Raw genomic sequence first — 27,284 nt, forward strand, 5'->3', positions numbered from 1 at the left:
GGGCGCCGTGGGATTGGGCAACGAGTCGCTCTCGGCGTGAATGTCGCTGCCGTCGCTCCTTTATGGCTTTCGTGTTCTGCAGGTTTAAAACTCGTAACTTGACGAGAGTGGTGACTTCCCTTTTTTGTTACCAATAGACCCTCAATGCTGAAGAGCTTGATCAAGCGAGTATCTGTCTTTTTTCTTGCAAAGTCATGATAGTGTGCTCTGAAGGAAGAGAGCCGTTGCGATTAAGCTCTCAAACCGAGCATGTGACACTACACTTACTGATAGGTAGAATGCTATTTTTGTGGACGATGCACTTGCCTCGCAAGTAGAAGCTGCAATTTGAAGATGATGGAGGGGGGAATGGCACGGACAGTACGTGAAATCTGAAATACTGCGCTTCTGTAAAAGCAGCAGGATGGTGGTTTTAGGAAACGGGCTTCTAAACTGCTGCTGCTGTGGGGGGGTCCAAAATATTTAAGGTGCTGCACATGAGGGTTTTGGTGTGAGATTTTTCAGGTCCTGGAGGATATACTCTGTCTGTAATAGCAGTTATACTTCATGGTGGACCGCAGAGGGGATGTTTCACAACGAGAAAGGGAGCTAGTCTCGAGAGAAGGGGCTGGGAACAGGTTGTTTTTGTCGGTTTGAGTGGCTTGGAGTTCTGCACTTCTGACTAAAAGTTTGTTAGTCAACTCCTTACATAAGGGGAACTCCTCTTTCTAGCATCACGAGCAACTGGAGTAGATTTTAGCATGGTTATATGCTTTGTTGGTTTTACGCAACACAGTAATACCATAATACCTGCACATTACTGGTAAGTTCTGTTAAGGGACATGAGAAGCGAGGTGCTGCTGGCACAGAAATCTTGCTGGATAGACGGTGTGTTCAATGCTAGCTGCAGAGCAGCCACAGACAGAAACAAATTTGAGGTATGAGCTTCATATTAATATTGATTAGATAGTTGAACTGTAGCAAATTGAAGTGCATTTTGCATGTTGTACACGTTTTGAGATGGTGGATGTTGTAACAGGAGAGTTCAGCAGGTAACTCCTAAGTCATGGTGAACCATCCCACTGAAAAATGGATTATTTTTTAGCTCAACTTTGGGAGATGGGCTGTTAACTTGTATAAAGAAGTAAGGCTTATTAGTTATTACTGTAAATATTAATGAAGAAAGAGGTACTTCATCTGGGGTGGATTAGCATGGAAGCTATTCAAGCTGGCCTAGGAATTATTTTTCAGTAAGATGGAGTGATTTCAGTTTTGCCTTGCCCTGCCCTGCCTATGTTTGATCTGCCCAAACTTGCTTTGGAAGTTGAGTCTTGCGTAGCGAGACTCAGGAGGAGCAAATAACCCTGAGAGGAAACGCTGGAAGAGGAAGAAGAATCTGGTGTTCTAGCAGTATTTACTACTTTGCTGTGTCTCTTTTCTGTCAACTGAATTGCAGAAATATTCAGGAGAGATGTTGCTTGTTCCTGTGTGCTGCAGTACGGAACCACATACTTTGTAAGTTGGAGTTCAGTAACCAATTAAATTTATTAGATTATTAGATTAAATGCAGTGTTTTCCAGAACTTCTAAGCGTAGGAAGCAGTCTCTGTCCTGTGTTCATCAAAGGCCTAGATTGTCTTGGGTTCTGCACAAACTTGTGTCATGCTGATAGCAGGGCAAAGCATCGTAGATGCTGTCAGGTCACACAGTCTTTGTTGTTGATGTGGTGGAGCATCACGAAGTGAAATTGTTTGAGTTGTGCTGAGCTCCTCTTACCGTGTCACAGCTTTTGGTAGGGTACTGAGCAGTCTTGAAATAACTGAAAAAAATTGAAATGTTTTCATATCAAAATGAAATTATCAGGATGCAAAAATAGTTTGCACATAGCAGGAGCTATTTAATAGCTGTTGTTTCTTCAGCCACAGCAGACTGTTGGGTATCTACATTTCCTAAACTGTCTCCTTTATACAACTATGTACAGACATCTCTTATTTCAAGTATGGTACATGGTAGTCATAAACCAGGTAATTGGGTAATTATGGGCAACTTTTTGTTTATGAAAACCTGATAAGGTAATCTGACAAACAACCTTCTGGAATTAGTACCAGCTGAAGGTGCTGCTCGCTCTGCTCTAATGCTGCCTTCTATGCTGCGTTACGAACCACGTAACTGTGGCTAATTGCTTCTACGGCTCTTGTCCCGAGTGCTGGCATGGAGTGAATGCTGTGCGGCCTGGGAAGGTCAGAGAACGCAACTGTTGTCTCTTCCTGCTGATCATAAAGGGAAGAGGTTTTTGGAGGGGAGCGGTGTGTGTCGTGTAGGTGTGCTAGTGGCACGATGGTTTCTTCTTTGCAGACAGGCTGTGTTAACGGTATCAGTATTTGAGTAGAGTAATAGCGTGTACATCTTGCTCAACTAGGTGTTTTGGGTTTTCTTTACTATGCTGCAGGTTTTGTTTAGTGCCTGTTGAAGTACGGTGTGTGTTAAACTACCTGCTTTGCATCTCTAGTGTTCCCAAATCTCTGCTGGAAACTTAAGGTGAAGACAAAGTTGTTTGCACTGTCGTTTGCTATGCTTGTTTGGCTTCAGAATAATTTGGTTTTAAAAACTGGTAAATGGGAGCGAATGAGGCATTCCTCTTCACAGAGGTGTATTTCAGTAGCAGTCATTAGCAGTCAGATTAGTTTAATTTTTATGGAGGATTATAAAGACAGGGAAGCTGCTGATCCCTTTTTCTTGTCCATAGGGTAAAAACTGCTGTCGTGCAGTTGACTTCCTGCGGAGCCACAGGAAAATCCTGTGGATTCTCATAGTTCTTGACAAAGCAGTGGTACTTATTAACCTGCTGCGGTTCAGTTCCAAATCACTTCTCCTCTTGCTTCTGTTATTTCTGGTGTTCTACTGTAGAGGCAGATAAGATAGAGACACGGGTAGTGGCCAATTGATAGGATATTATCAAGTAGTCATGGGATCAGTATATTTAGAAGTGCAGGTGATGGGAAGTCCAGTCTTACAGCGGAAAGCATCTGGAAAGACAGAATGTGGTTCTGTGCATCTCCTGTATGTATGTTTTTATGGACGCAACTTCATTTTCCTGGCTGATATCCATAGCTCATAGCCTAATAACTAGTTATTACTGTGTTTCCAGGCGGTATCAAGTTTAATGCTATCTTTTTTTGCGAGCCCTAAAATTCTGCGACTAAAAATAAATTTGTTGCAAGAAGTTGTTATTTGTTTCTCAAAGAACTTTGGCAGTAACATCACTGTTTCTTTTTTTCTAATCATTTCTCTGAGACTGTCCTACTTAAAAACATCTCAATGATTGCATCCTTCAAGTTCCTTGCTTAATCTTATCTTTGGATGCGTGAGCTGTAACCACTGATTAGGGTTGGTGGGTTTTTTGTTTGGGCTTTTGGGGTTTTTTGAGTTTTTTTTCTGTCTATATTTCCTAGGAATTACTCATAAACCATCAGCTGTAATAGGATTGCAATTTCTTATGCATAAAGGCTTGTGACAGCATCTCTTTTTGTCTCTGCTACAGTTCTGGTTGTAAGGTTAAAACTGTAGATGGAAGAACTTAATTACACACGCAAGGAGCAGTGATGGTTGTCAGCGCACCTGGTTATCAGGCTTTCTCCACACACTGAAAAAAAGCCAGCCCAACAAATGTAAAACCTGTGCCTAATTAGGGAGCTAATCTGTATTCTTCAGAGAGGACCATCTCCTGCTATGCTGAGCACTGAACCACAGATCTTTAAAACAGTAAAAGGGGAGAGCATTAGGCCAGTGCACAGTACATTATTTGTAGTTTCTCAAGCGTGGACTAAATGCTCTTGGGAAGGGAAGCTCCTCTAGAGTTGTGGGAAGTGAGTTTTTTGTTTAAGCGTGGCATGGCTTTGCAGGGTTCATCATCACATCCCTTCACAGTCCTGACATATATCCATTACCAGTATGGCTGGCAGAAAGCTGTTCCCGATGATATCTGGATCAAACCCATTTTCTTCCCAAATTAGCTAGTGTGGCTGTTAGTTTTGGTGGGGAAGAAGACATAGAGCAGTTAATCATTAATTCCATGGAAACATAATCTGATCTGTATGATTCTACCCCTTCCCTTGCCAGCGTTAATGCAATTGATGGATTTTTTTTCTTCCACAGAGTTAATTTTTACATGGTTTAGCTCTTTGAACTTGTTTTGAATGGTATGGAACTATACGTGTTTATCTAACTGCCTAGCTGGTAACTACTGTGTTTTCTAATTAGGAAGTTAGAGCTAATGTTACATTGAGACATAACAGTAGTTTGTGTAGATTTTTTTTGTCCCTGATGTGCTATGAAAGCCTACAGTTGTTTCAGTTTTTCTCTCTTTAAAGCAACATTTTTGGATTGTGGCCCAAAGAAATAGCCTTCTGAATTTAAATATTTGAGGAATTTTTTTCTGAATTAATTCTACTGTTGAGCAGTCTCCAGCCTTGTTTCCAGCTAATGCCTTATCTGGGTATTGATACTCCTTGATTTTATTTTTTAAAAAATATTAGTAATATAATTACTGTTTAAATTTTTTTCTCAGAAAAGACCAATATTGGGAGCTTGGTGCTTCTCATGCATAGCGGAGAGAGGGCATTTGTTTAATGGGCCAGAGACAACACACCAAGCACTTGGATAGTGCTGCATTACGTGGGCATGAGTTAGGACAAAGCAGTTAAGTGCAGAAATCTTTTTGCCTATTCACCAGACGGTGAGTCGAAAGGAGACTTCTCTTCCTCCACCTGAACTTGTGTCACCTAAACTGCAGTAAGAGCCACATCTCTCCAGGTAATGGCCAGTTTCTTACACCCTGGAGGGAGGTGTGGTGCCGGAGTTTTGCAGTGCTGTACTGTATTACTCCGTCAGTTCATGAGTGTGAGTTGAAAATACCATTTGCTACTATGCAAGGGTCCCTGATGTGCTGACATAACAAGGGGTTAATGAAACTGGCAATTAGGAAACCTTGCATTAAGAAAGAGTCATTAAGTGGTGGGCTGTGGATTTGAGAGAACATATTAACGTGCTAACATGGAAGGGGCACAGCAGTATTTACTGCAAAGTGTAAGTTTATGATCTGCTTATCACCTCGCCGGGGCTGACAGAACTTGTTCCCTGACTGGCTGGAATTCACCCATTTCATTTTCTCCCTCTCTTCCAGTGAGTTCTGTGTCACCCGCTGGCTGCCCAAGATGGTGAAGCTGGACATCCACACGCTGGCTCATCACCTCAAGCAGGAACGGCTGTATGTAAACTCGGAAAAGCAACTTATTCAAAGGCTGAATGCAGATGTGTTGAAGACGGCTGAGAAGCTGTACCGCACAGCATGGATTTCCAAGCAGCAAAGGATTAACTTGGACAGACTGATCATAACAAGGTGACTTGGAGGGGTGAGGGTGGTCCTGGGGGGAACAAGCTCCTAAACTTCTGTGAATTGCAGCAAATCCGTCTGATTTTTCACACTTAGTCTCTGAAGTCCTTTGCTGTACTAATCATAAAAATAGTAAGTTTTTAAAGCAGATCTCAGCTAGGGAATCTGACTCATCTGAAACTGACTTGGTGACTGTTTAAGGTACCTTTTTTTAATATATGTTTGTCTATGGGAACAAACTCTCCTTATTCCTGAATTTGCAAATCATTTGTGTTAACTGTATGGAAAGACTTTTTCCCTCAGTGATAGTCTTGTTCATAGATTGACCAGTGGCATCTTTTACGAAGTTTGTTTGCTTAAGAGTTACTTAAACTGTTTAAATGTTTTCCTTTAAAGTGCTGAAGCTTCTCCTGCTGAATGTTGCCAGCATGCTAAAGTCTTGGAGGACACGCAGTTTGTGGATGGTTATAAGCAGCTGGGATTTCAGGAGACTGCTTATGGAGAATTCCTGAACAGATTGAGAGAGAACCCCAGGCTTATTGCGTCCTGCCTGGTTGCCGGAGAGAAGCTCAACCAGGACAACACTCAGAGTGTCATTCACACAGTCTTTACCTCCATCTATGGCAATTGCATCATGCAGGAGGATGAGAGCTACCTCCTCCAGGTCCTCCGTTACCTGATAGAATTTGAACTCAAGGAAAGCGACAACCCTCGGCGGTTGCTGAGACGAGGCACCTGCGCATTCAGCATCTTATTCAAACTTTTCTCTGAAGGACTCTTTTCTGCAAAACTCTTTCTTACTGCAACTTTACACGAGCCAATCATGCAGCTTCTGGTTGAAGATGAAGACCACCTGGAAACCGATCCCAACAAGTTAATCGAGAGATTCTCTCCAGTACAACAGGAGAAGTTATTTGGAGAGAAAGGCACAGAAAAGTTCAAGCAAAGAGTCCAAGAGATGGTGGACTCCAATGAGGCCAAGCTGGTGACCCTGGTGAACAAATTCATTGGCTATCTCAAACAAAACACATACTGTTTTCCTCACAGCTTGAGATGGATCGTGTCACAAATGTACAAAACGCTCTCGTGTGTAGACAGGCTGGAGGTTGGGGAGGTCAGAGCAATGTGCACAGATCTTCTGCTGGCCTGTTTCATCTGTCCTGCCATCGTTAACCCAGAACAGTATGGGATAATCTCTGATGCTCCTATAAATGAAGTGGCAAGATTTAATCTGATGCAGGTATGATTCTCTTTAAAGTAGTCTTTAAAAAAAAAAAGTTCTTGGCCTTCTTTTTTCCACTAGAACCAATGTAACTGCAGTAAAGGTAAAGGTACTGTCCCTCCTACCTGTAAGACAAATACTAGCAAAATATTTGTGTTAATTGTTACTGAAAAGGCATGCTCTGAAGTTTATCTGTTTGCTTAAAATATTGACTTAATTGATAGTGTATTCCTTTATCTTTTAGAAGAGTTGCAAATGTACTTTAGAAAAGCTGTTATAAGGGGTGGAAGCTAAAGTGCAAAAGTGACTGTAAGATGAATTCTGGAATTTGTGTAAATGTAAAATGTAAATCTAAAAAAGGTATTGTACAAAATAATGGAATATTTTGCTGAAAAAAAGCCTGTATGGCAGTATTGGCCAGTGTTTGTGGTGGGTAACTAACTACCTGCTGTGTCATTAGACCTTAGAGTAGTCCCCAGCCCTCATGACAGATTTTTGTCTCGGTGCAAATACCTGGGCAATGTAATGACATTATGTAGAGGTGTAGCCTGAAGGTATTAAGCAACGCTCCTCTGAGTGAGGATATTCCCCATGCAAGTAACAAAACCTGCTTTTTAACATTGTCTCTAAACTGGCAAGTGAGGGACTCTCGCAGTGGAACTGTTGTGGTGAGTTTTACCTGGGCTGTCACTGACAGGGCCCAACCAGTGTTTTTCTGAAATACATTGGAATCCTCTCCTGTGCTGCTGCCTGTGTTTTGTAGCAGAGCTTGCAGTTGGCGACTCTTTAAAATTGGGAGTTGTTGTGCAGTTGGAGATTAATAAGGAATATGTGCTCTGAAACAGGAGTTAACCCTCTTGCCTTTTTTATTTTCCTCCAACATATTCTTAGTAAGATATATACAGCCATTTAAAACCTGTAGGTTTAAGATGCCCTAGATTCAACTCTCAATTCTGACGTATTGTAAAAACAAAACATGCTTTGTTCCTGGGATGGGGGAAGTATGGATGCTCATAGCATACTGTGTGTGCAGATTTTCTTGTTAAATGCAATAACTGCTTTTCTCTAAAGCTTCTTGCATTTTTTCTGGCCTGAAAGCAAGCACAGGACTCTGTCCGCTCACTCAGAAGTATTTCTCGGAGTATTAAATGAGAAAAAAATTAGAATGGAGGAGTTGTCTTAACTAGTTTTTTATAATTGGGTCCATCGTGATGTTGTTTTGAAGTGCTTATTCTTCATATTTCTCGTTTCAGGTTGGGAGACTTTTGCAGCAATTGGCAATGACAGGTTCTGAAGAGGGAGATCCGCGTATGAAGAACAACCTTGCTAAATTTGACAAAGTAAGAATCCAGGCTAAAAAAAGCTAAGCTCGTGTGTACTTCATCCTTCTGCAGTCTTTTTTTTTTCAGACATTGCAAAGGACTTACTAAACGTTTATCCTCCAAGTTACATGTACTGAAAAGCAGATTAAATCCTGCACAAAGCTGGGAACAAAATCTTGAGTACTAGAATAAGGGTCAGGCATTCTTGCTTCTGCTCTGACATAATACTTAAAAGAAAATGCAGAAAAGAAATAAAAGCAAGTTACCTTTTAAACTGAAATGCTGAATTGCTGTCTGTGATTTTTCTCCTGAACCGAAAGAAAACACTGATCTGAAGACAACTTTTGTATGAAGTCTGATTTGAAACCGAGTAATTTGTTAGTGCAGGGAACTTCTGTTCCTTTTCTGTGTAGTTTTGAGTTTTTGTTCGGCTTTTCCTTTGTTCGTATGAATCATCCACAGCAATACTGAAGTTAGTTTCATCAGAGGAAGAGTGAAACTAATGATCTTTGATGTATTGTCATATGTTGAAAAAACTGTTGATTTGCTTGTGTAACTTCCATGTTTTTGCTGGTTATAATTGTTAGAGAGTCATCAGACAGAGTTACACAGTTACTATACAAGTAACATTCTCTGGGATTAGAAAGTGATACTGTGTGTTGCTTCCTTGTTTCACTTTTAGTCTGCGCTCAGCAGATTCTTCAGGAAGGGGCAGTTTAATTGCCATAAAGCAGTTTAATTTTTTAAAAAACTGTAAGAAGACACTTAAGTAAGTAACACTTTTGAATGCAGAAAAGGAATGAAGGAAATGCTAAAACTAACTGCATGCTTCCCTTGCTCACTCTTCAGCGATTTTAATGATATGTGGTATTTTATCCTAAGGTTTTAAAAGTAGGAAGCAAAACTGATATTGTTAAGTAACTACTTAACTCTTGCCGTAACTTATGTTCTTTCTGACCTCTAGTAAATGGTCTCTTATTGAGAAACTATTTCTTCTCTTTGCAGAGCTGTGTGGCTGCTTTCCTGGATGTAGTTATCGATGGGCGTGCGGTTGAAACTCCTCCGATGTCTTCTGTTAACCTTCTGGAGGGGCTGAGTAGAACAGTGGTTTACATGACGTACAGCCAGCTCACTGCTCTGGTAATCACTTACCTTCTTAACAAGAAGGAGTATACACTTGTCCCCATGTGTTTATAGATAGGATAAACAAGGCTGATAATTTACACCGCAATTCATACCAACACAAATTCTAAACTCTTAGGTTGGCTTCATGCGGAATGTAATGTCAAGCGATCAGCTCAAGGAAGATCGGATGGCTTTGGAAAACTTGCTGGCAAACTTACCCCAGAACAAACCAGGGAAAAGCAGCAGCCTTGAAATGACTCCCTATAACACCCCACAGCTCTCTCCTGCAACTACTCCAGCTAATAAAAAAAATCGGTTACCAATAGGTAAGGAGAGTAAACGACTTCTTGCTGATTTCTGATGCCTTGATCCATTTTCTATGCCATTTTCTCAGTCGTCTCTTGGGGTTGCTCTTCGACTACACCTTCAGTTCCTACTTTTTCTGTGTAGATGGTGAAGAATTTTCTTTTGCATAGAAAGCCGTGTAATTTCCTTAATTTCTGGTGCAAGTGTGGTGAGCTTCATCACGCTGGATTGAACTGGAGAACAATGCTGGAGTGGTTGGTAGTCACACTGGCGCAGTGATAATATAGGGAAAACTTGAAGATGGGAAGCAGAGGCAAGATTGCTTAAGAAAGGGGTAAGATGGAAGTGATGGCATTTAATTAGTGGGAAAGAATAAGTTTAAAATTTTTGTGTCTCAGAGGAGAGCAAATGTGGAGGAGGATGAAAAAGCAAGAACAGAACTACTAGAGTATGTGCTGAAAAGAGAAACTTTCTTCTTTCTCCATTATTTGCCTGATCTAATTCCAATTGTTAGTCTGTTGTAATGCAATTTTGTGTTTGGGGTTTTGACCTCTTTTTGAACTTTTCCATTTCAATAATATTTTGCCTTAAAATAGGAAGTGTGGTACTCTTCTTCAGTGTATGTTTACATGAATATGAACACATGGGATATATTTGTTTGTTTGAGAGATGTAGTGTTACTGTGTGACAGGATGAAAATATGTAGAGCCTGATCCGTGGCAAAACCCCCACAAAACCAACCCCAAACCAAACCTTTCTCATGTTGTTTTAACTCTGCTTCTGAAGCGTTCTGGTCTTATGCCTGTAACGTAGTGGCACAACAGCATTTATTTTATGGTATAAAATAGCTTTTGCTCAAAGTTTTTATTTCTTTTGTTTCATTTTAATGCTTCCGAAATCCAGGACAGCAATTGGCAGCCATTACTGCCTGGGACACTTCTGCTACCAATCTTTCAGCTCATATAACTCTAGTAACCCCTTTTGGTGGGTAACGCCCTCTTTCCATTCTTCTCTGTCAAACTTATAACACCTGACGTAAGCATGCCTTTGGTTTACTTTGGCAATCCATTGCTTTTTCAGATTTCTTCATTGATTTCTATATGAAACTCATTCTGTATGTACATGTAGTTTTTAAAAACGCCTTGTGTGCTTTCATGTGATAATCAAAATTTGGCTGTGACTTCCGCACCCTTGCCTTGTTTTGCCTGGATCAAATAAAGAAGTAACTGGTGTCATGTGCCATACTTAGAAATCTTAATTCCATGTGGGCGTTTTTCCTTTCACGGTGCCAAACGTGAGAATATGAAGCTACTTGAAAAGACTAATGAGGAGTCATGACATAATCAAAGTAAACCACCTGATGTTGAATTCTGTGTCTGGGTTTGAGGCATCTGTCAGAATAAGATTTCCCTGCTTTTTAGGACAAAAAACTTCTAAATAAAACAATTGAACAGAGTTATAAAGCACAGGAACCTAGACAGGTTTTTTTGTTGGTAACAAACTTCTTAATTTTCTCAATTAATTTATTAAGGGTCTTTCTGTGATTGGAATACACTGAATTTGTGTAGGCAAACAGGACATAGTAGACCTTTTTTCTCCAAACTTCTATGTTGAAAGTTTGGTTTTTCACAGTTCAGTACTCAAATTTAAACATTAGTCCCATCTCTCAAAGTCTAATATGACTTTTCATTTTGTAAGTTTATTTAGTATGCTTATGATTAATTTAAAACATTGCCATTCTGTATTTCCATGGTATTGTCTTTTTTTCCTCCTTAAACAAGGAAAAGCTTTCTAATGTTGATATTTCAAAATACTCTTAGCAACTCGTAGCAGGAGCAGATCAAATATTCTCATGGATCAGCACGGAGATCATGAAGGATCCTCCCAGGAGACCATCCCTGAAGTTCAGCCGGAAGAAGTGCTGGTGATTTCTCTGGGGACAGGTCCACAGATTACTCCAGGAATGATGTCAGAAAATGAGGTAGGTAAAAACTGTCACGTCTCGGATATTGTGAAAAGTGCAGCCTCTGTGTTCTCTAGTAGCAGAATAACGAAACTGTGACTGTTAAGTTCAGGTAATAAATCCAGAATGGGAACTAAAACCCTTACTTTGTTTTACTGAATGTGGGGGTTGTACCTTTCAAATTTCCCTTTGTTAGATTTTTTTTTTTCCCCTTACTTAGTACATTTGCAAGGTGTGGAAAACGGTATATTAACACAGGAAAAATGATCCTGGCAGATTTATGAAGAGATGTCACCTTAACACGCTTAAGAGCAAACTTGGGCTGTTGTTTCTGAGCCTGAAGAAACTGATTCAGTGTCTCTCTGCGTGCTCTGTCCTTTGCATCTGTAGCTGCTGCTTTCATCTTTGCTGCCTTGCCTGATGGTTTGATTATCTCCTTTTGCAGCCTCGTAACGATCCGTTTCCATATTATATTAGTCTGCTGGGGGATGAGGGAGCTGGTGCTCCGTTATTATCAGGACTTGCCTTATGTTCACATCTGTGTTACCTTACGTTCTCTCCAGGCTCTGACTTTAGAGATAGCTGTCTTTTTTCAAATGGAATGTTAGAAATTTGACTGTGCCGTTAACATCCAGGGAAAAAAAAAATGCAAAAAATGTGTGCAATGTTTTGTTTACTGTTTAATTATCTGAAAAATAGATTATATTAAGGAAGTCTTGTTTCTTGCCTTGACTCTCCAGGTCTTAAATATGCAGCTTGCAGATGGCGGACAAGGAGATGTCCCTGTTGATGAAAACAAACTCCATGGTAAACCTGATAAAACCTTGCGCTTTTCCCTCTGCAGTGATAATCTGGAAGGAATATCTGAAGGTGAAGGGCTACTTAAGTCTTGAAGAAGTTTGTCCCTTTTTTTTTTTTCTTAACTATAAATGGAACATCTGTTACATACAGCATGTCATCTTTGCCATTTTGAAGACTCTGCTATTTTACCCTGAGAGCCATTCAAAGAAAAGAGGTCTGGAGCTAAATTTCAACCCGCAAAGGCATAACTGAGTCTGAAAATTAGGAATAAAAAAAAAATTGTATTTAGAATGAGAAAACAGGGTTTTTGTTTTTGGGGTTTTTTTTGAAACTTAAGTGCAGTACTAATTATTAAGATAGACTTATTTTTCATCATCTTTTAATAAGCTATTACATATCTCAGAATAGTTTCTGGACTCTGGACAACTCCTTTATAGGAACCTCAGACACAGTGAAGCACAGCTTTATTTGTGGTATTGAAGAGGTCTGTACAGATCACTCAGCATGCGTTATTTTGTATAAGTTCCATAGTTTAGTTTTTGCTCTCTCCCTCCTCAAAATGAGGAAAAAAAAAAAAAGTCATGGACAAGTAAACAAATTAATGACAAAGAGTTTATTGACTTCTTAGTTACAGTTAAGTGTGGTAGTGGTAAGATTCTAGCCATTTCTTTTAATGTAATTGTAGATTATTATAATTAGCACGATACTATAAGTGTCAGAAGTACAAATCACAGTGTGGGTTAAGTATCCCTAGAATAGGGAACAAGAGTAGAGCAAATATACATTTAGTTCATCAATTCATTATTTTATATTTGAACTGCTGCTTCATTTCTTTTCATCTTCCTAGTTGATTGTGTCCTGGATTGGTAATGCTGTATACTTAGGAACTGCTATTCAAATGAGATTTACAGTGAAATCTGTTCTCCCAGGTCCCTCAAATCGCTCCAACTCTGTGTCATCTTTGGATTTAGAAGGGGAGTCTGTGTCGGAGCTTGGGGCAGGCCCTTCCGGCAGCAACGGTGTTGAAGCTCTGCAGCTCTTGGAGCATGAACAAGGCAGGTGAAATCCTCTAATACAAGTGCCGGAGGTGCTCTAGATGGTAAAGGCAAAGTTCTGTGGAAAAAGGTTGGAAAATCGGCTAGTTCAGGAACAAATAAGTTAAAGTTTTCCTTGTGCAGCCACTCTTGCATTTATTTATGGTTTTGTTTTCTTGTTTGGTTTTTTTCTGAGAAATATTTCTTGTAGCCTGTTGTTAGGAAAAGGAAATCGCATGGAATTTTGAGGCTTAAGTTCTTTATAGGAAACTGGCTGTAAAGTTTTGCTTGATACCAAGCTTTTCCCTTCAGGGAACAGGGTGATCCAGATTGGAGTAGTCTTAAAGCATCTGGGTAGCTTCCTGTTCATATATATATATTTGTCAAACGCTGGAACGGTTTGCCCAAAGGGGTTGTGGTGTCTCCAGCCTTGGAGATATTCAAAACAGGAGTGACATGACCATGAACAACCTGCTGTAATTGAGGTTTGAGCAGGAGGTTTGGACTTGAACGACCCCTGGAGGCCTTAGCATTTCTGTGATAAGTTCTTCTTGCAGGAACTGTATCAGTTTCTTGATAGTGCACTAAGTTGTATTCATTTTGTCTGTCAATTTAGTAGGTAGGTCACCACGTGTAGCTGAAGATTTTTCTTGTTAGGTTTCAAATGTGATTAAAAACTGCTTTCAGGCAGCATCTCTTGAAAAGTGCTTTACAGGTCGTACTGTAAAACACTGTCTTGCCTGACAGAATTAGAGGGTTGTTTTGTTTGTTTTTTTTTTTTCCTGTAATGTACTCTTGCAGGTTTTCAATCAGAAGTAACTGGAGAAGCCTTTCAAAAAATTGATAAATTTTTCTTTCTACATAGCCACAACTCAGGATAATCTTGATGACAAGCTCCGTAAATTTGAAATCCGTGATATGATGGGGTTGACTGATGACAGAGATATATCAGAAACTGTGAGTGAAACTTGGAGTACAGATGTCTTGGGAAGTGACTTCGATCCAAATATTGATGAAGATCGTTTGCAAGAAATAGCAGGTAACTTTGTGGTACATCTGGTATGGTAAAATGCTTTGTGCTTGCTCTCGAATAGTGAGGCTGCAGAGCCCTTCTCCTCTCTTTCTAAATACATGTGTTTTCATTGATTAAACCAGAACTTTTCTGTAGGAGGATTTTGTGGGCGTGACCTGTATTATATTTGGTTGATCATTCCTATCTTTTCAACATTATTTTTCATGATTACTTTATTGAGGACACTTAAAATGTGTTCTTATTTTTCTCTTACTAGAGCTGTCCTCAGGAAGCCTATATGTAGCTATATGCTTCGGCTTTCCTTTTGCAGGTGCGGCTGCAGAGAACATGCTGGGCAGCTTGCTGTGTTTGCCAGGGTCAGGATCCGTGTTGCTTGATCCCTGCACAGGTTCAACCATATCAGAAACCACAAGCGAGGCATGGAGCGTGGAAGTATTACCAAGTGATTCAGGTCAGAATCATGCAGTTTTTGCTCATTTCTTTAGCATGAATCAAGACTCATCCAGAGGTACATCATGCAAAACAACACCCTCTTCCTCTCTTTCTTTCAGAAACTATTGTCCTAGGGTTAAGTTAGTGTTTGCAAATACTTCGAGTATTAAAAGGACAAACTGTTCCTAGGCAGAGAAGAGATGGAAAGCATTGTGAGAGACTTACTGTTACTTAAGAAATTCTTAAGGGCCAAGAAGGGAGAAAAGGGATTACAAATCAAACTTCTGTTTGCTCTCCTTCCCTGTGATGTTAACTGCGGCTATGTAGGATCATGGCTTACTTTGGTTAGTGAAGATTTGACTGTATACTATTGTCTCTAAGAAATACAGTACTTAAGAAGTTTTTACTGTTTTTAGAATGCCTGTGCAGACAGAGCACTACTCCCTGTGCTGAGCCCTGCCTTCTGCATGGGGAGAAAACTCTTGCTGAAGTGGCTGAGTTACCTTAGAACTTAATGTACTAGATCAACACATACCCCCTTCCCTCTGGATGTGAATATTCAGGGAGCATGGCATTGAGTACTGATGCTTTTTCTCTCTGCTGTCCATTGTCCCTCTTTTATAGAGGCCCCAGACTTAAAACAGGAGGAGAGACTGCAAGAACTGGAGAGCTGCTCGGGGCTGGGTAGCACGTCTGACGACACGGATGTAAGGGAGGTCAGTTCTCGCCCCAGTACACCAGGCCTCAGCGTCGTATCAGGTGTGTGTCTTTGTCTCTGAAAACGTGCTGCTCGCTTAGAACATGATCAGCATCCGCTTCACTGCACTTGCTTTAGTTATACATCATTTCACTCATAAAATAACTTTTTGCACTCATTCTGGAATTTTCAAAGCAGTACTTCTTTGTTTATCTTGCAGAAAAAATAAAAAAGGCAGCAGAGCATCAAATACTCTGTGCTACAAGAGCAGAGGTTAGCCGTGGAGTGTTGATTTGGAAGAAACTCCAAACTTCCTTGCATTTAGTCTTATTATCACAACTTTTTTGTTTAAGTAAATTAGCATATATCTACCTCAGTTCTACAAAGTCATTAACAGAGTGAAATGTCTTTCTAATGCCCATTGGCAAAGTGCATTCATGGCTATGTTAAAACAGTTGAAGATGTAGAGCAGAAATAAAGTGGTATTTTAGGAGTATAGAAATTCATAATGTCTCTTGGTGCTGCTGTGAGTTAAGACTTGATTATTGCAGTGTTCACCGAACATTTTAACAGCTTCAGGATTTTGCTTCCTTTTTCCCTGAAAGACTATTACAGATGCTTCTTTTGTTATGTGTAAGGTATTAGTGCAACATCTGAAGATATTCCTAATAAGATTGAGGATCTCAGGTCTGAATGTAGCTCTGACTTCGGGGGAAAAGATTCGGTCACAAGTCCTGACATGGATGAAACAGCCCATGGTAAGTTACTTACTGTAGATGAACCATTGTTACTGAGGGCTGTTTTTTCAATGTCCCTCATGTTGTAGGTGGTTCTTGGTACAGTGCTAACTTTTTTTTTCTGTATTTCAGGAGCCAGTCAGTTGACATCTCCTCCTTCTCAGACAGATTCTTTGCTTGCATTGTTTGACCCTCTGTCATCAAGTGAGGGTGAGTTGTTAAGAATAAGCTTTTTTAAAAAATAGTCGTTTTCAAAGGTTCTTTGTTAGTACCAGCTAATTTGGAAGAATCTTAAAAGAAACGTGTGGCTTCTCTTATGCTTCTGACCGCAGGTGTATCAGCTGTGGTAAGGCCCAAAGTTCACTATGCAAGACCCTCTCACCCACCACCGGATCCACCGATCTTGGAAGGAGCGATGGGAGGTAATGAGGCCCGATTACCAAACTTTGGGTCTCATGCTTTAATTCCAACTGATTTAGAAGCATTCAAGCAGAGGCATTCTTACCCGGAGAGGTTAGTGCGCAGCAGGAGTTCAGATATAGTGTCATCAGTCCGGAGACCGATGAGTGACCCTGGGTGGAACAGGCGTCCTGGTAACGAGGAGAGGGAGCTGCCGATGCCGAGCACCGGTACTGGAGCAGCCGTTCTGGTGGCTGCATCTCAGTCATCCTCTTCATCTCCCAGTAAAGACTCCTCTAGGGGAGAGGTAAGGCTTCTATTGTTTTTTTTCTAGCATGCCCACATTAATTATGCATCTAATGCCAGAAAGCTGGTATTAAATGAGTTTTGCCAAGGAATTACAACACCTTTGTTACCTTTTAAATGTTGGTCAATAATGTTTTACAAGCTAAAGCTGCAGATGTTCAGAGTGACTTAAATGAATCTGGGTTCTCTGAAGTTTACTGGATGAGATTTACTTGATTTGGGGAGACTTCAGGAATAGATTTGTCATAGTGTTGAAATGTAAAATGCTGCAGCATCCTGAAAAGTCATTTTCCTTAAAATAGAAACAAGTGAAATCTAAGTTTCTTCATGTCTTGGTTTTGCATTTATAGGCTGCCCTCTTCAGGAGGGATATTTCTACCTCAATCTGCTTTGGCTTTCTGTGCTCTGTTGTAGTTTGGTTTTTACAGTCACTGTAGCATAACTTGATGTTGAGAAATTTTGTCTTTACACTTGATGAGGTAAATGCTCAAATGTAGACTCTGCCCTTCTACAGATTGAAGAGCGAAAAGACAGTGATGATGAGAAGTCTGACAGAAACAAGCCCTGGTGGAGGAAACGTTTTGTGTCTGCTATGCCCAAAGGTAGGATCGTGTCCGCCTGGTGGTGGTACTTCAGGAAGAGTGCACGCTGCCTTTATTACATCTTTAGTCTCCTTTACGGAAAGTTTTTACAGTTTCACTTTGAAAAGCCAACCAGACTGATGCAGATTTGTTACAGAGTAATAGCAGTCCTATTAACACTGAGAAATAAAGCATACTTATTTATAAAATTGCAAGTGTTTCAGTAAAGAGAGAGTTATTGAAATACGAAGTATGCAGCACCTGTAAAGAGGTGTGTAAGCTGAAAGGAATTTGTTAGACATTGTTGTACCTGAATCATTCGGTAGCCTTGGAATCCTTATGTGAGGCCAGTCGTTCTGTAGTTGTGTGGTATTAACTTCACTGCAGCTTCGCTGAGAACTAGTATTAATTCTCTATGGATGGTGGTTGAAGGATATTGATAATTTAGCATATCTCTTGTAACACAACATGAGTAGAAATTAGACTGGCTATGTACAAATTAAAGCTTGTTCAAGATAATATTTGGCTTTTGCACTGTGAATAATGACAACTGGGGATGGAGCAATGTGTGTAATATTAGATATTCTTGCCTTTTTAAAAAACAGACTTTCAGTTAGAAAAGAACCAACGTATTCCTCTGTGTGACTTCAGATGACATTATAGTATTTTAATACCACTTTGCTTTTCTATTTCACAATGTGCTCTTTTTGCATCTTCTTCCTGAACTTACTAGTGGGAGAAAAGATCACCAGAAAAGATTCATGTCATTATGACCAATATTTGAGTTAGGACTACTGGCTAAACTAAAGTATAAATAAATATGTAAATAAAAAAGGGAAGCTACCTGGCTCCCTTTGCTAGTAATTGCCTGGGACACGTTGTACCTGGAAGGCTCATGGTCTGTTAAAGGTAGAGCTTACTGCGTACGATGACAGTACAGTTCTGCTCCACCCTACAGATGGGCTTATGCTGTTATTGCAGTTTATTTGATGACAGACTTCTGCATTAGCCACTTTCTTAAAGTTTCTTCAGTCTGGCCATTATCTCAGAGTAGTCTTTGATAAGGTACCTTGTCTTTCAGCTCCTATTCCATTTAGAAAGAAAGAAAAACAAGAAAAAGACAAAGATGACATGGTGCCTGACAGATATGCAACACTTCAAGGTATGTGAATAATATCATCATAGCAATTTTCTCTCATGACATGCCCTCTAGAGCTCCAGTGTGCCCACCAGGTATCTCTTGACAGAAAGGGATGTGCTGTTGTAGTTAATGTTCACAACTGGCTTTCTGAATAAGAAACTGGATAAAGACTTCTTGCCTTGAAGCCTGTTTTTAAGTTGTCATGCTTCTGTCAGTGTGTTGTACTGGATTCTCTGCTGAAGTCTTCACTTTTTCTTTTTTTTTCCTCTCATTCTAAAAGCCCATGGCCTTACCATAGGTGAGCTGTAGGGATAGCTGCAGACACGTGCCTGTAAAAATTACTTAAATGTTAAATTAAACACAATTAGAACCTGGGTGTTTAGTTTTCTGTTTGCCTAATCATTTCTAGAAGTCTTCAAATATACAAGAACCATTTGTGTATACAGTAGAAATATGCTAGGGATCTGGCTTTATTTGTTTATTTGTTCACTTTCATTGTTCTTGTTTGTTGGGGTTTTTTTCTACTTTTGCTTCAGACTTTATAAACATATTTGAATTGTGGCTACATGGAACACAACCAGCTATTTGTTTGATGTGTCTGCAAACAGAGTCCAAATGTGTAGATCTGAATTTTTATATTTGCTTTCAGCTGGCACAACCCAAGGTTAACTCCTGTTGTTGTTAACGGTCCTTTCAGATGATCCCAGCCCAAGGCTCAGTGCTCAGGCCCAGGCTGCAGAGGACATTCTGGACAAATACAGGAATGCGATTAAACGAACCAGCCCCAGTGAAGGAGCCATAGTAAACTATGATGGTGCAGGTAAGAACCTGGCTTTTATAATCATCACCAACGTATTTTCTCCTCCTTAAAGATAAAAACACTTCATTATTCTAGACAAATGTTAGTACTGGCAGCTGAACAATGTGAGCTCTAAATCAGGAACGTTTTGTCAAATAATTTGGGAGATGCTCCCTCAGAGACTGGGAATTAAATCAGTATTCCCAAAGACGTCTCTTTCCTATTGCCATTGAGGTAGTTGGTTGTTAATAGGCACATCTCTTACCAGCTTTTTGTTTTGTTTTTTTTTTTAATGGATACTGAAAAAGTACATTGCCTTCCAAAACTGATGCAATTTCTTCTTAGTGATTTGTAGATGGTATATTTTTAATATATTTTTTTCACTTATTCAGAACAAGTTGTTTTATTTGCTGTCTCTTTTACCCCCTGACCTCAGAATAACAAGAAGAAAAATAGAGAATATTAGTCTGGTTTCTTCTTCTGACTCCTCTCTTAAAGTGTAATGTTTTTTTTCCTTTCTGTAGAGGCTATTGGGGATGGTGAGAGTATGCATGACTCTCCACGCGACGAGGCTTTACAAAACATGTCTGCAGATGATCTCCCAGACTCCGCAAGTCAAGTAGCACAGCCACAAAGTTCTGCTTTCTCTTATAGGTAAATGCATTTGCAGGTTTAATATTACCCACAAAGTAGAATTAAAAGCTGAAGAGCCGATATTCTGAAGTCTTGACAACACTGGTGTATTAAAATTATGTTAAATAAATTTTGGGCGGTATTTAAAAAAAAAAAAAAGTAAAGACTGCTTATTGAACAGCAGACCTTGCAGCAGCTTTGTTAAGAAAATATTTTTCTTCCTTAAGGGATGCAAAGAAGAAATTGAGATTGGCTCTTTGTTCAGCAGATTCTGTGGCCTTCCCGATGTTGACACATTCAACAAGGAATGGTCTCCCAGATCACACAGACCCTGAAGGTAAATGTTCTTTATACAGACAGATGTTTTGTATTGTAGGTGTCGCTTCTTCTCCCCCATGTAACGGCACTTGTACTGCACCGTTTGTGGGAACTTGTGTCTGGCATAGATGTAGAAGGCATAGGCCGCCTTTTGCCCCCTGGAACGTTTTCTTTCCCACTCCACAAATAAATCTGGTCCAATGTTTTTGTAATGAAGTATCTCAGATAAAGTGCAGGCAGAGCCTGAAGCTGTAGAATAGACTCCCAAAATACACATACTGTTGGGAATTGTGCTACAGAACTAATGGAGAAACTTGAATGATTTACTGGGTCTTTTACATTGACTTAGTGTATATGTCTTGTGTTTGCATCCCTCCATCCACCCTAGGTTTATTTGCAGACAAGTGAATTTGTCACGTGTCCTCTTCAAGTTGCAGAATGGTTCTAAATACTAAATAAGATAGTGATATGAAAACTTACTCCTTGATATCTGGAAAATTCAAAAAGACATTTGTTGCCTAATGTATGGAAGTTTTGTTTTAAACTGTTACGTGTTTCCCACATTCAGAAACAGTTTTATTTTCATCGTGCCTCCATTTCTTTTCCTTAATAATTTTCTTTGTTCTTTATTAGATAATGAAATTGTGTGCTTCTTGAAAGTTCAGCTCGCTGAAGCTATTAACCTCCAAGACAAGAACTTGATGGCCCAGCTGCAAGAGACAATGCGATGTGTGAGCCGCTTTGATAACAGAACCTGTCGAAAGCTGCTGGCATCTATTGCGGAGGACTATAGGTAGTTTGTTCTGTGTCTTATTATTAATGGGTTTCCAAATGCATATATTTATTCACTAGCAGACGGGGGAGATCCCTTTGGTTTAAACTGCACTTTACCAGATCAGGTTATTACATCTCTGCTTTACCACAAAATGATGAAGTTGTCTCACTTATCTGCGAATGGCTTAAAAATCTTGGACCTTAAGTCAGTCCAGATAGTAATAAACTCAGGTTAATCAATTTGTGGCTCATGTTCAGCTCTCACACACAAGAGATGCTGTTTGGAATTTGCTTTGGTCTTGCATGCTGGAGGCTGCGAGGGCAGTGAATTCAGTCAGAGAAGTCTGTGTAAGGTGAAACTTCCTAATTCTGGTGTTATCTTTGTTTTAAAAACAACAGGTTGAAGATTCCTCTTGCACTACAACTTAACCCTTTATAAAGCTATTACCCTCTATATTTATTATGAATCTGATGTAGATCACTTTATTTTAGGAAAAGAGCTCCATATATTGCTTATTTAACTCGCTGTCGCCAAGGCCTGCAAACAACACAAGCGCACTTGGAAAGGCTGCTACAAAGAGTTCTGCGAGATAAAGAAGTGGCCAACAGATACTTCACTACAGTATGTGTGAGGCTACTGCTAGAGAGCAAAGAAAAGAAAATAAGGGAGTTTATTCAAGGTAAGATTCATGCAGGCTGTGCAATGTTTATATTCATTTACTCCATATTTACATGCTGGCTCAGGTTAACGTTCTAAAGTATAACTTCTGATCTGAGGAGCTGATTCCTAAAATGGTTTTCATTTCAGCTGGTGAATAGCTCAGACAGACAGAATGCTGGGGCTTAACAGTATGTAGTGGCAGCTAGGCCATGGTAACGGGCTGCATTTTTCATAGGCTAAGAGAATGAAGGTGATTTCATCTCACTTGGCCTAAAACATTATGCTAAATCTTATTATCTGCCCCATGGAAGAAGCATGAATACTACTAATTATTTTACGTCTACTGATAAATGATAAATTAAGTTACAACATTCAGTCCTGAGCACAGAATCTGTGGTTGTGCCTTGGAAGATATGGGGAATAGTAATAGCATGAATCAAATGAATCAAAGATTCAAAAATGCTTTAGTATAAGGAATATCAGCACCAGGAAGACAACTCTCTCAAAACAGAATCACTTAACTATTTCTGTGTTCTCTGTGCACATAAAGAAGTACATAACTTAAAGACTTAAAGAAGTAGACTTCTAAAGAAGAAGACTTTAAGACTTAAAGAAGTACATAACAAGTTTGGACTCAGTTCTTGCTCCTGGAGCACATAGTGCTGCATGTGAAATGTGCCTGAATAGGCTGGAATTAACATGAGAACTTACATCTACTGGGATTAAAATTCTGGTAATAAGATTCAGTGATCCAGGAAAGAGTTAAAGCCCTTTCACTGGACAGAAAGGAGCCAGCTATTTCTGGATGATCTAAAAGAGAGCTTGGCAACCGTGGTGTTTGGGCTGCTGGCAGATGTGAGTGGCAGTTGTCTTCTGCTGCAGAGTGTTATAAATATGGAGCTGAGGAATGGCCAGTGATTGGTCATGCTGCAGTAACTTGGCTGCATCGCTCATTCTGTGTTTTGTAGATAAATGTGAATGTTACAACTATGCATACTCAATAAAGGTAGGAGTAGAAAATGATACACAGGGGTTTTCTTGATATTTTCCTCCATCCCCCTGCTTTTCAGCATCTGATAACTTTGTGTGTGCTGGTTCCTACCAGTGTTCCAGGGATTGTGCCAGGGGTTATCTCTGGGGGTGGCTGGAAAGAAGGCATAAGAACTGGTACTGCACAGGAAGTGATTAACACAGTATTAAGTAGAGTATTTTGACCATATGCTTTGCTAAATGTGTTCTTTATGCTTTTGCTTTAATTCCTCCATTTATTTCAAGTGTTCCTGCTTGTATTTCCCTTACTGGGGCGTGGGCAAAACAGAGCCTCAGTGCTGCCTGGCAAAGAGTCTGAAGTATGTTCTGGGCTCTTCTTTCCAGAAAAAACTATCAGAAATAATCACAGAATCACAGAATGATATGGGGTTGGAAGGGACCTCGGGAGATCATCTAGTCCAACCCCCCTTGTTGTTTTTTACTTAACAAAATGTTTTACTTAACCAAATGTTCTCTCTCTTTTTACTTTTTATCAGATTTCCAGAAACTCACAGCAGCAGATGATAAAACAGCCCAAGTTGAGGATTTTCTTCAGTTCTTATACGGGGCTATGGCTCAGGATGCCATATGGCAGAATGCCAGCGAAGAACAGCTTCAGGATGCACAATTAGCTATAGAGCGCAGTGTGATGAATCGTATTTTCAAACTTGCATTCTACCCTAATCAGGATGGAGATATTTTACGTGACCAGTAAGTTAATGTAATTTGAAGTACCTGGTTTCTCTTTGGCAGTTGGTGCAGATGGAAGCTGCGCAGTCTTCATGTGACAGACTTGACTCGAGTCAGCCATGCCATACAAACTCAGGTTTTTCTTTCAGAATTTTTATAAAAGAACAAGGAAATGCTTTAGCATCATGTGCAGAAGCTTGTGTTTGCATCAAACTGCTAGAACAGAATAAAACTGAAAATGTAATGACTTGGGACACAGACTCCCAGCTCTGCAAGTATGTATGTCGAGAGAATGGTCAAAGTCTGCTTCAGGACTCACTACTTCCATTTCCCGTGCATTTGGTGTTTTGGGTTTTTGTGTTTTAGAACATACAGTTTGAGTGCCCTTCTGGCTGTGTCGTTGTACTCAACTGTATGGCAAAATCCTCTGCGTCTCTTTATCGGCTAGTGTCCGTTAGCTGAGGGTCTGTCATGACTACATGCTTTCCTGAAGATCTCTCTTGTAGTATCAAACTTGAAGCTCGTGATGACCGCCAGGGCACTGCTGGCTGCTGCTTCCTTCTCACTCTTGTTTTTCTGTGTTTGTTTTCAGGGTCCTTCACGAGCACATACAGAGGTTATCTAAAGTGGTGACTGCAAACCACAAAGCACTTCAGATACCTGAGGTAACAACTGCTCCTTTTCTTCACTTCTGTACATGTCGGGGTGCTTGGGTTTGATTTTGTTTGGGATGGGGAGAGGGTGGTTTTGTTTTGCACTTGGAAGCATTGCTTTTCTGTCTGTGACAGCTGAAATATCTTGCAGGAAAAACATGCTGTACCCGTGTTTTGTTATTTTCCACTGACTGATCCTTCCAAATACATTTTTTTCTGATTTTGACACCTCTGTCCGGATAGTAAGATTTAAGAGCTAATACTACACTGCACTAAGATGCAGTAACTTCCTGATAATTTGCTTCAAAAGTCAAGATTTGAATCTAATGTGATTTGTATGCCATGGCTGTGGTTTACAGCTGTCAAGTTAACTTTCAGAACTGGCCAGAACTAACAGAACCTTTACAGATCTGTGAATTTGCCCAGTGCTTTCACCTTTCTGGTCGTTAACAGGGTAACTAAGGGCAGGTTGGTAGGCTTTAAGTCTGTCAGAGGCTGGATGTTTGCAGCCTTTCTAGTTCTCAGTTCAGTATTTGAACTCTATTACTCAAAATGGTGAGTGTCTATAAAGCTGCTGATGTGGGAGACAGAGACCTAGAGCTCTGCCTGCCTTTGAAGCTGTGTGCTGGAGGAGTCGGGAGGAAGCACAGGGTAATTATATTAGTTGCACACAGAGTGCTGGCTCCTTGTAGTTTTTTATTATAACACAGCAAGAAACCACCTTCACAGTGAGTGTAATGTAACCATCTTGACTTCAAGCTTCCCGTTTCTCCAGGGTCTTGCTCCTGCCTGCAAGTCTCTGGTCCTTCAGATGCGCGGTGGCACACAGCAGTAGCTTGGACAAACAAGAACTGGCAGCGTTGTGTTTTGTTTTTTTTTTTCCTAGGTATATCTCCGAGAGGCACCATGGCCATCTGCACAGTCTGAAATCCGCACAATAAGCGCTTACAAAACCCCTCGAGACAAGGTACAGTGTATCCTGCGAATGTGTTCGACCATCATGAACCTGCTTAGTCTGGCAAATGAAGATTCAGTACCTGGGGCAGATGATTTTGTTCCTGTTCTGGTCTTTGTCCTCATAAAGGTGAGTTCTTTTGCAAAGATCACAAACCCCAGCTAATTTTTGTAATAAACAAGCACATTTTAGGAAGAAAAATAATACATTTGGGTAACTGGGAGCATGCTAAACTCAAACCCAGATCTAATTCAGCAGGCTCAAATAGAAACATCAGAAATGTGGTCACAGTTACGGGTTTTGAATCCAAGCAAACTTTGCATTTGGAACCAAGGAAACAGGGGTGCAGGCGTTGTGTGGGGAGTGGGGTCTGTTCGAGGTGTGTCCTCCCGCATCTGTCATCTGCGCCTGCTTAGTGACGTCCTCTTCCAGGACCGAGATCTACATGAGGGCTGACTTGAACTGTGTCGCTGCCCTTTCTTGACACAGGAGTGTTTGGAGAATGGTCTGTCTTGAGTAAGATGCTGAAACAACAGGATTTTGTACGTGTTGAGATCCTTGATGACTTTTATAGATTCTGCCAGGGTAACCCCTCTGTCTGTTGGTCTGTTTGTTGTTTTTCCTTGTTGGAAAAATGCTCCATTCATCAAGTCTGAGTGTGCGAAATGGGAGTGGCCTGGACAAACAGTCCCCACCCTACAGACGGGTTACACAGTCGTGTGTTATGGGTGTGAGAGGGTCATGGCACGGATAAAATGGTATTTCTGCTCTCTCGTAACGTTTTCTGTTGAGCTTTGCAAACAAGCTGTGAGTATCTCTTTCTTCTTCACCCCTCAGGCCAACCCGCCTTGCTTGCTGTCCACCGTTCAGTACATTAGTAGTTTCTATGCCAACTGCTTGTCCGGAGAGGAGTCTTACTGGTGGATGCAGTTCACGGCAGCCGTTGAATTCATTAAAACTATTGATGATCGCAAGTAACTCGAACAGCACACAAACGGGCAGACTGTTAGTGGAGGAAGAGTATATAAGAATGTACAACAGCTGCAAAAGCTGAAGAAGAGACTTTCCTTGTAAAATACTGTACAGAATTGATGCATTTTAAAACACACCTTTACTAATCAAATTAATTTAACGGATTTTCCTCTTCTCTTTTGGTTGCGTTTTTCTCCCCTATAGTTACTGGCACTGCAAAAGGGACCACAGTTTTCAGGTATTTTGGAAGCTCAAAACATGCAGAAAATTCTTCATGCTCTTTGCACCACCCCTCTTCTGAATTCTTACTCACAGGAATAATTCACTTCATTTAATTTCTAATAGAAAACTCAAACAAGAAGAATCAGGGCAACCACTTAGTATACTTTCTAGCTTACTACACCTTTTATTAATAAAACACCAGCCACACAGGAAGTTTGTAGTAGCTGACATTAGTTATCAATTATATTTCACCTAAATTTAAAACCTGAGAGGACAGTGTAAATATTATATAACTATATTTAATGTGTTGCAATTATCTTTGGACTCATTATCCTTTGAATAAACAAGCAAAAGCCTCTCTGACCTCTAGCAGGTTGTGACATACTGTGTTTTGGTAATGAAAGGACTTCCTCGAAAGGCTAAGATTAAAAAGGGCAAACTGAACTATTTATTAAAATGTAATTAAGATTACTGAAATTTCTAAAACTGGAATTTATAATAGACAGGGCTTATTAGATAGCTAACACTTTTTGGCTAGGGCATTATAGGGTGTTATAAAGGTTTGGGTATATAGAGGAGAGGGACTGTAAGTTACAATAGATAAGTCTAATATAAAAAAGGAGAAATAAAATACCTTACTGTAATATTTTTTCTGAAATATTGTGTATACTGTACAAACCCCAAACAGAGATCCTTAACAGAACCTTGGACTGTAATATATATTTTGATTAGTGACATTAAATACATATGCCAGGGGTTTCAGTGAATGTTTTTACTAAATGTTCTTCGTGTTGTCTGCTATGCAGCAGTGCAAGTTTTACTGTTCATATAAAATATTTTAAAATGTAACACTGTTCTTTATGAAACATATCATGACATCAGTTCAGGGTGTTTTATAGATTTCTCACCCCACCTTCCCCTTAAACTGACAATTATCAATTTAAAGAAGTTTTTATGCACAACACCACATGGATTTTTCATGAGTGGAATGGTCTGAGGGCTGGCCGGTGGTTGTTATCTGTATATAAGCACTTGCTGTTCTTTTTAGCTAGAATTACAGTGAAAAAGGACAGCGAGCATTTAACTTCATGTCAGTATTATTTCTTGCT

At 40.0% G+C, this 27,284-nt stretch overlaps 1 protein-coding gene across 5 annotated transcripts; it reads left to right on the forward strand.

The window, feature by feature from the left end:
• Nucleotides 1–5,165: 5,165 nt before the first annotated feature.
• On the forward strand, nt 5,166–26,939 carry GAPVD1 (GTPase activating protein and VPS9 domains 1). 5 transcript variants are annotated; one of them, XM_074161405.1, is made up of 25 exons: nt 5,166–5,376; nt 5,767–6,610; nt 7,846–7,932; nt 8,920–9,054; nt 9,176–9,365; nt 11,166–11,326; nt 12,049–12,178; nt 13,039–13,164; nt 14,009–14,182; nt 14,487–14,627; nt 15,233–15,367; nt 15,944–16,063; nt 16,175–16,252; nt 16,375–16,748; nt 17,262–17,349; nt 18,410–18,490; nt 19,167–19,320; nt 19,770–19,922; nt 20,129–20,238; nt 20,853–21,012; nt 21,486–21,673; nt 23,181–23,394; nt 23,966–24,038; nt 24,913–25,110; nt 25,819–26,939. In XM_074161405.1, exons 1-25 carry the CDS (start codon nt 5,192–5,194, stop codon nt 25,957–25,959), a joined length of 4,440 nt encoding a protein of 1,479 aa, XP_074017506.1. In that variant the 5' UTR covers nt 5,166–5,191; the 3' UTR covers nt 25,960–26,939. The 5 variants fall into 5 exon arrangements, with proteins under 5 accessions (XP_074017506.1, XP_074017507.1, XP_074017508.1 ...); XM_074161406.1 differs by having other exon boundaries at nt 19,167–19,289; nt 19,793–19,922; XM_074161407.1 differs by having other exon boundaries at nt 5,192–5,376; nt 12,049–12,115; nt 19,167–19,289; nt 19,793–19,922.
• The last annotated feature ends 345 nt before the right edge of the window (nt 26,940–27,284 follow it).

Source organism: Numenius arquata, chromosome 19, assembly GCF_964106895.1.
Source record: "Numenius arquata chromosome 19, bNumArq3.hap1.1, whole genome shotgun sequence".
NCBI classification, from domain to species: Eukaryota; Metazoa; Chordata; class Aves; order Charadriiformes; family Scolopacidae; genus Numenius; species Numenius arquata.

Bases quoted from the DNA above. Each gene is read 5' to 3' on its own strand.
- GAPVD1 (XM_074161405.1), top strand. From the start codon at position 5,192: ATGGTGAAGCTGGACATCCACACGCTGGCTCATCACCTCAAGCAGGAA. The intron at 7,933-8,919 runs GTAAGAATCCAG...TTCTCTTTGCAG, and splicing joins ACCTTGCTAAATTTGACAAA to AGCTGTGTGGCTGCTTTCCT. The intron at 19,923-20,128 runs GTAAATGCATTT...TTCTTCCTTAAG, and splicing joins AGTTCTGCTTTCTCTTATAG to GGATGCAAAGAAGAAATTGA.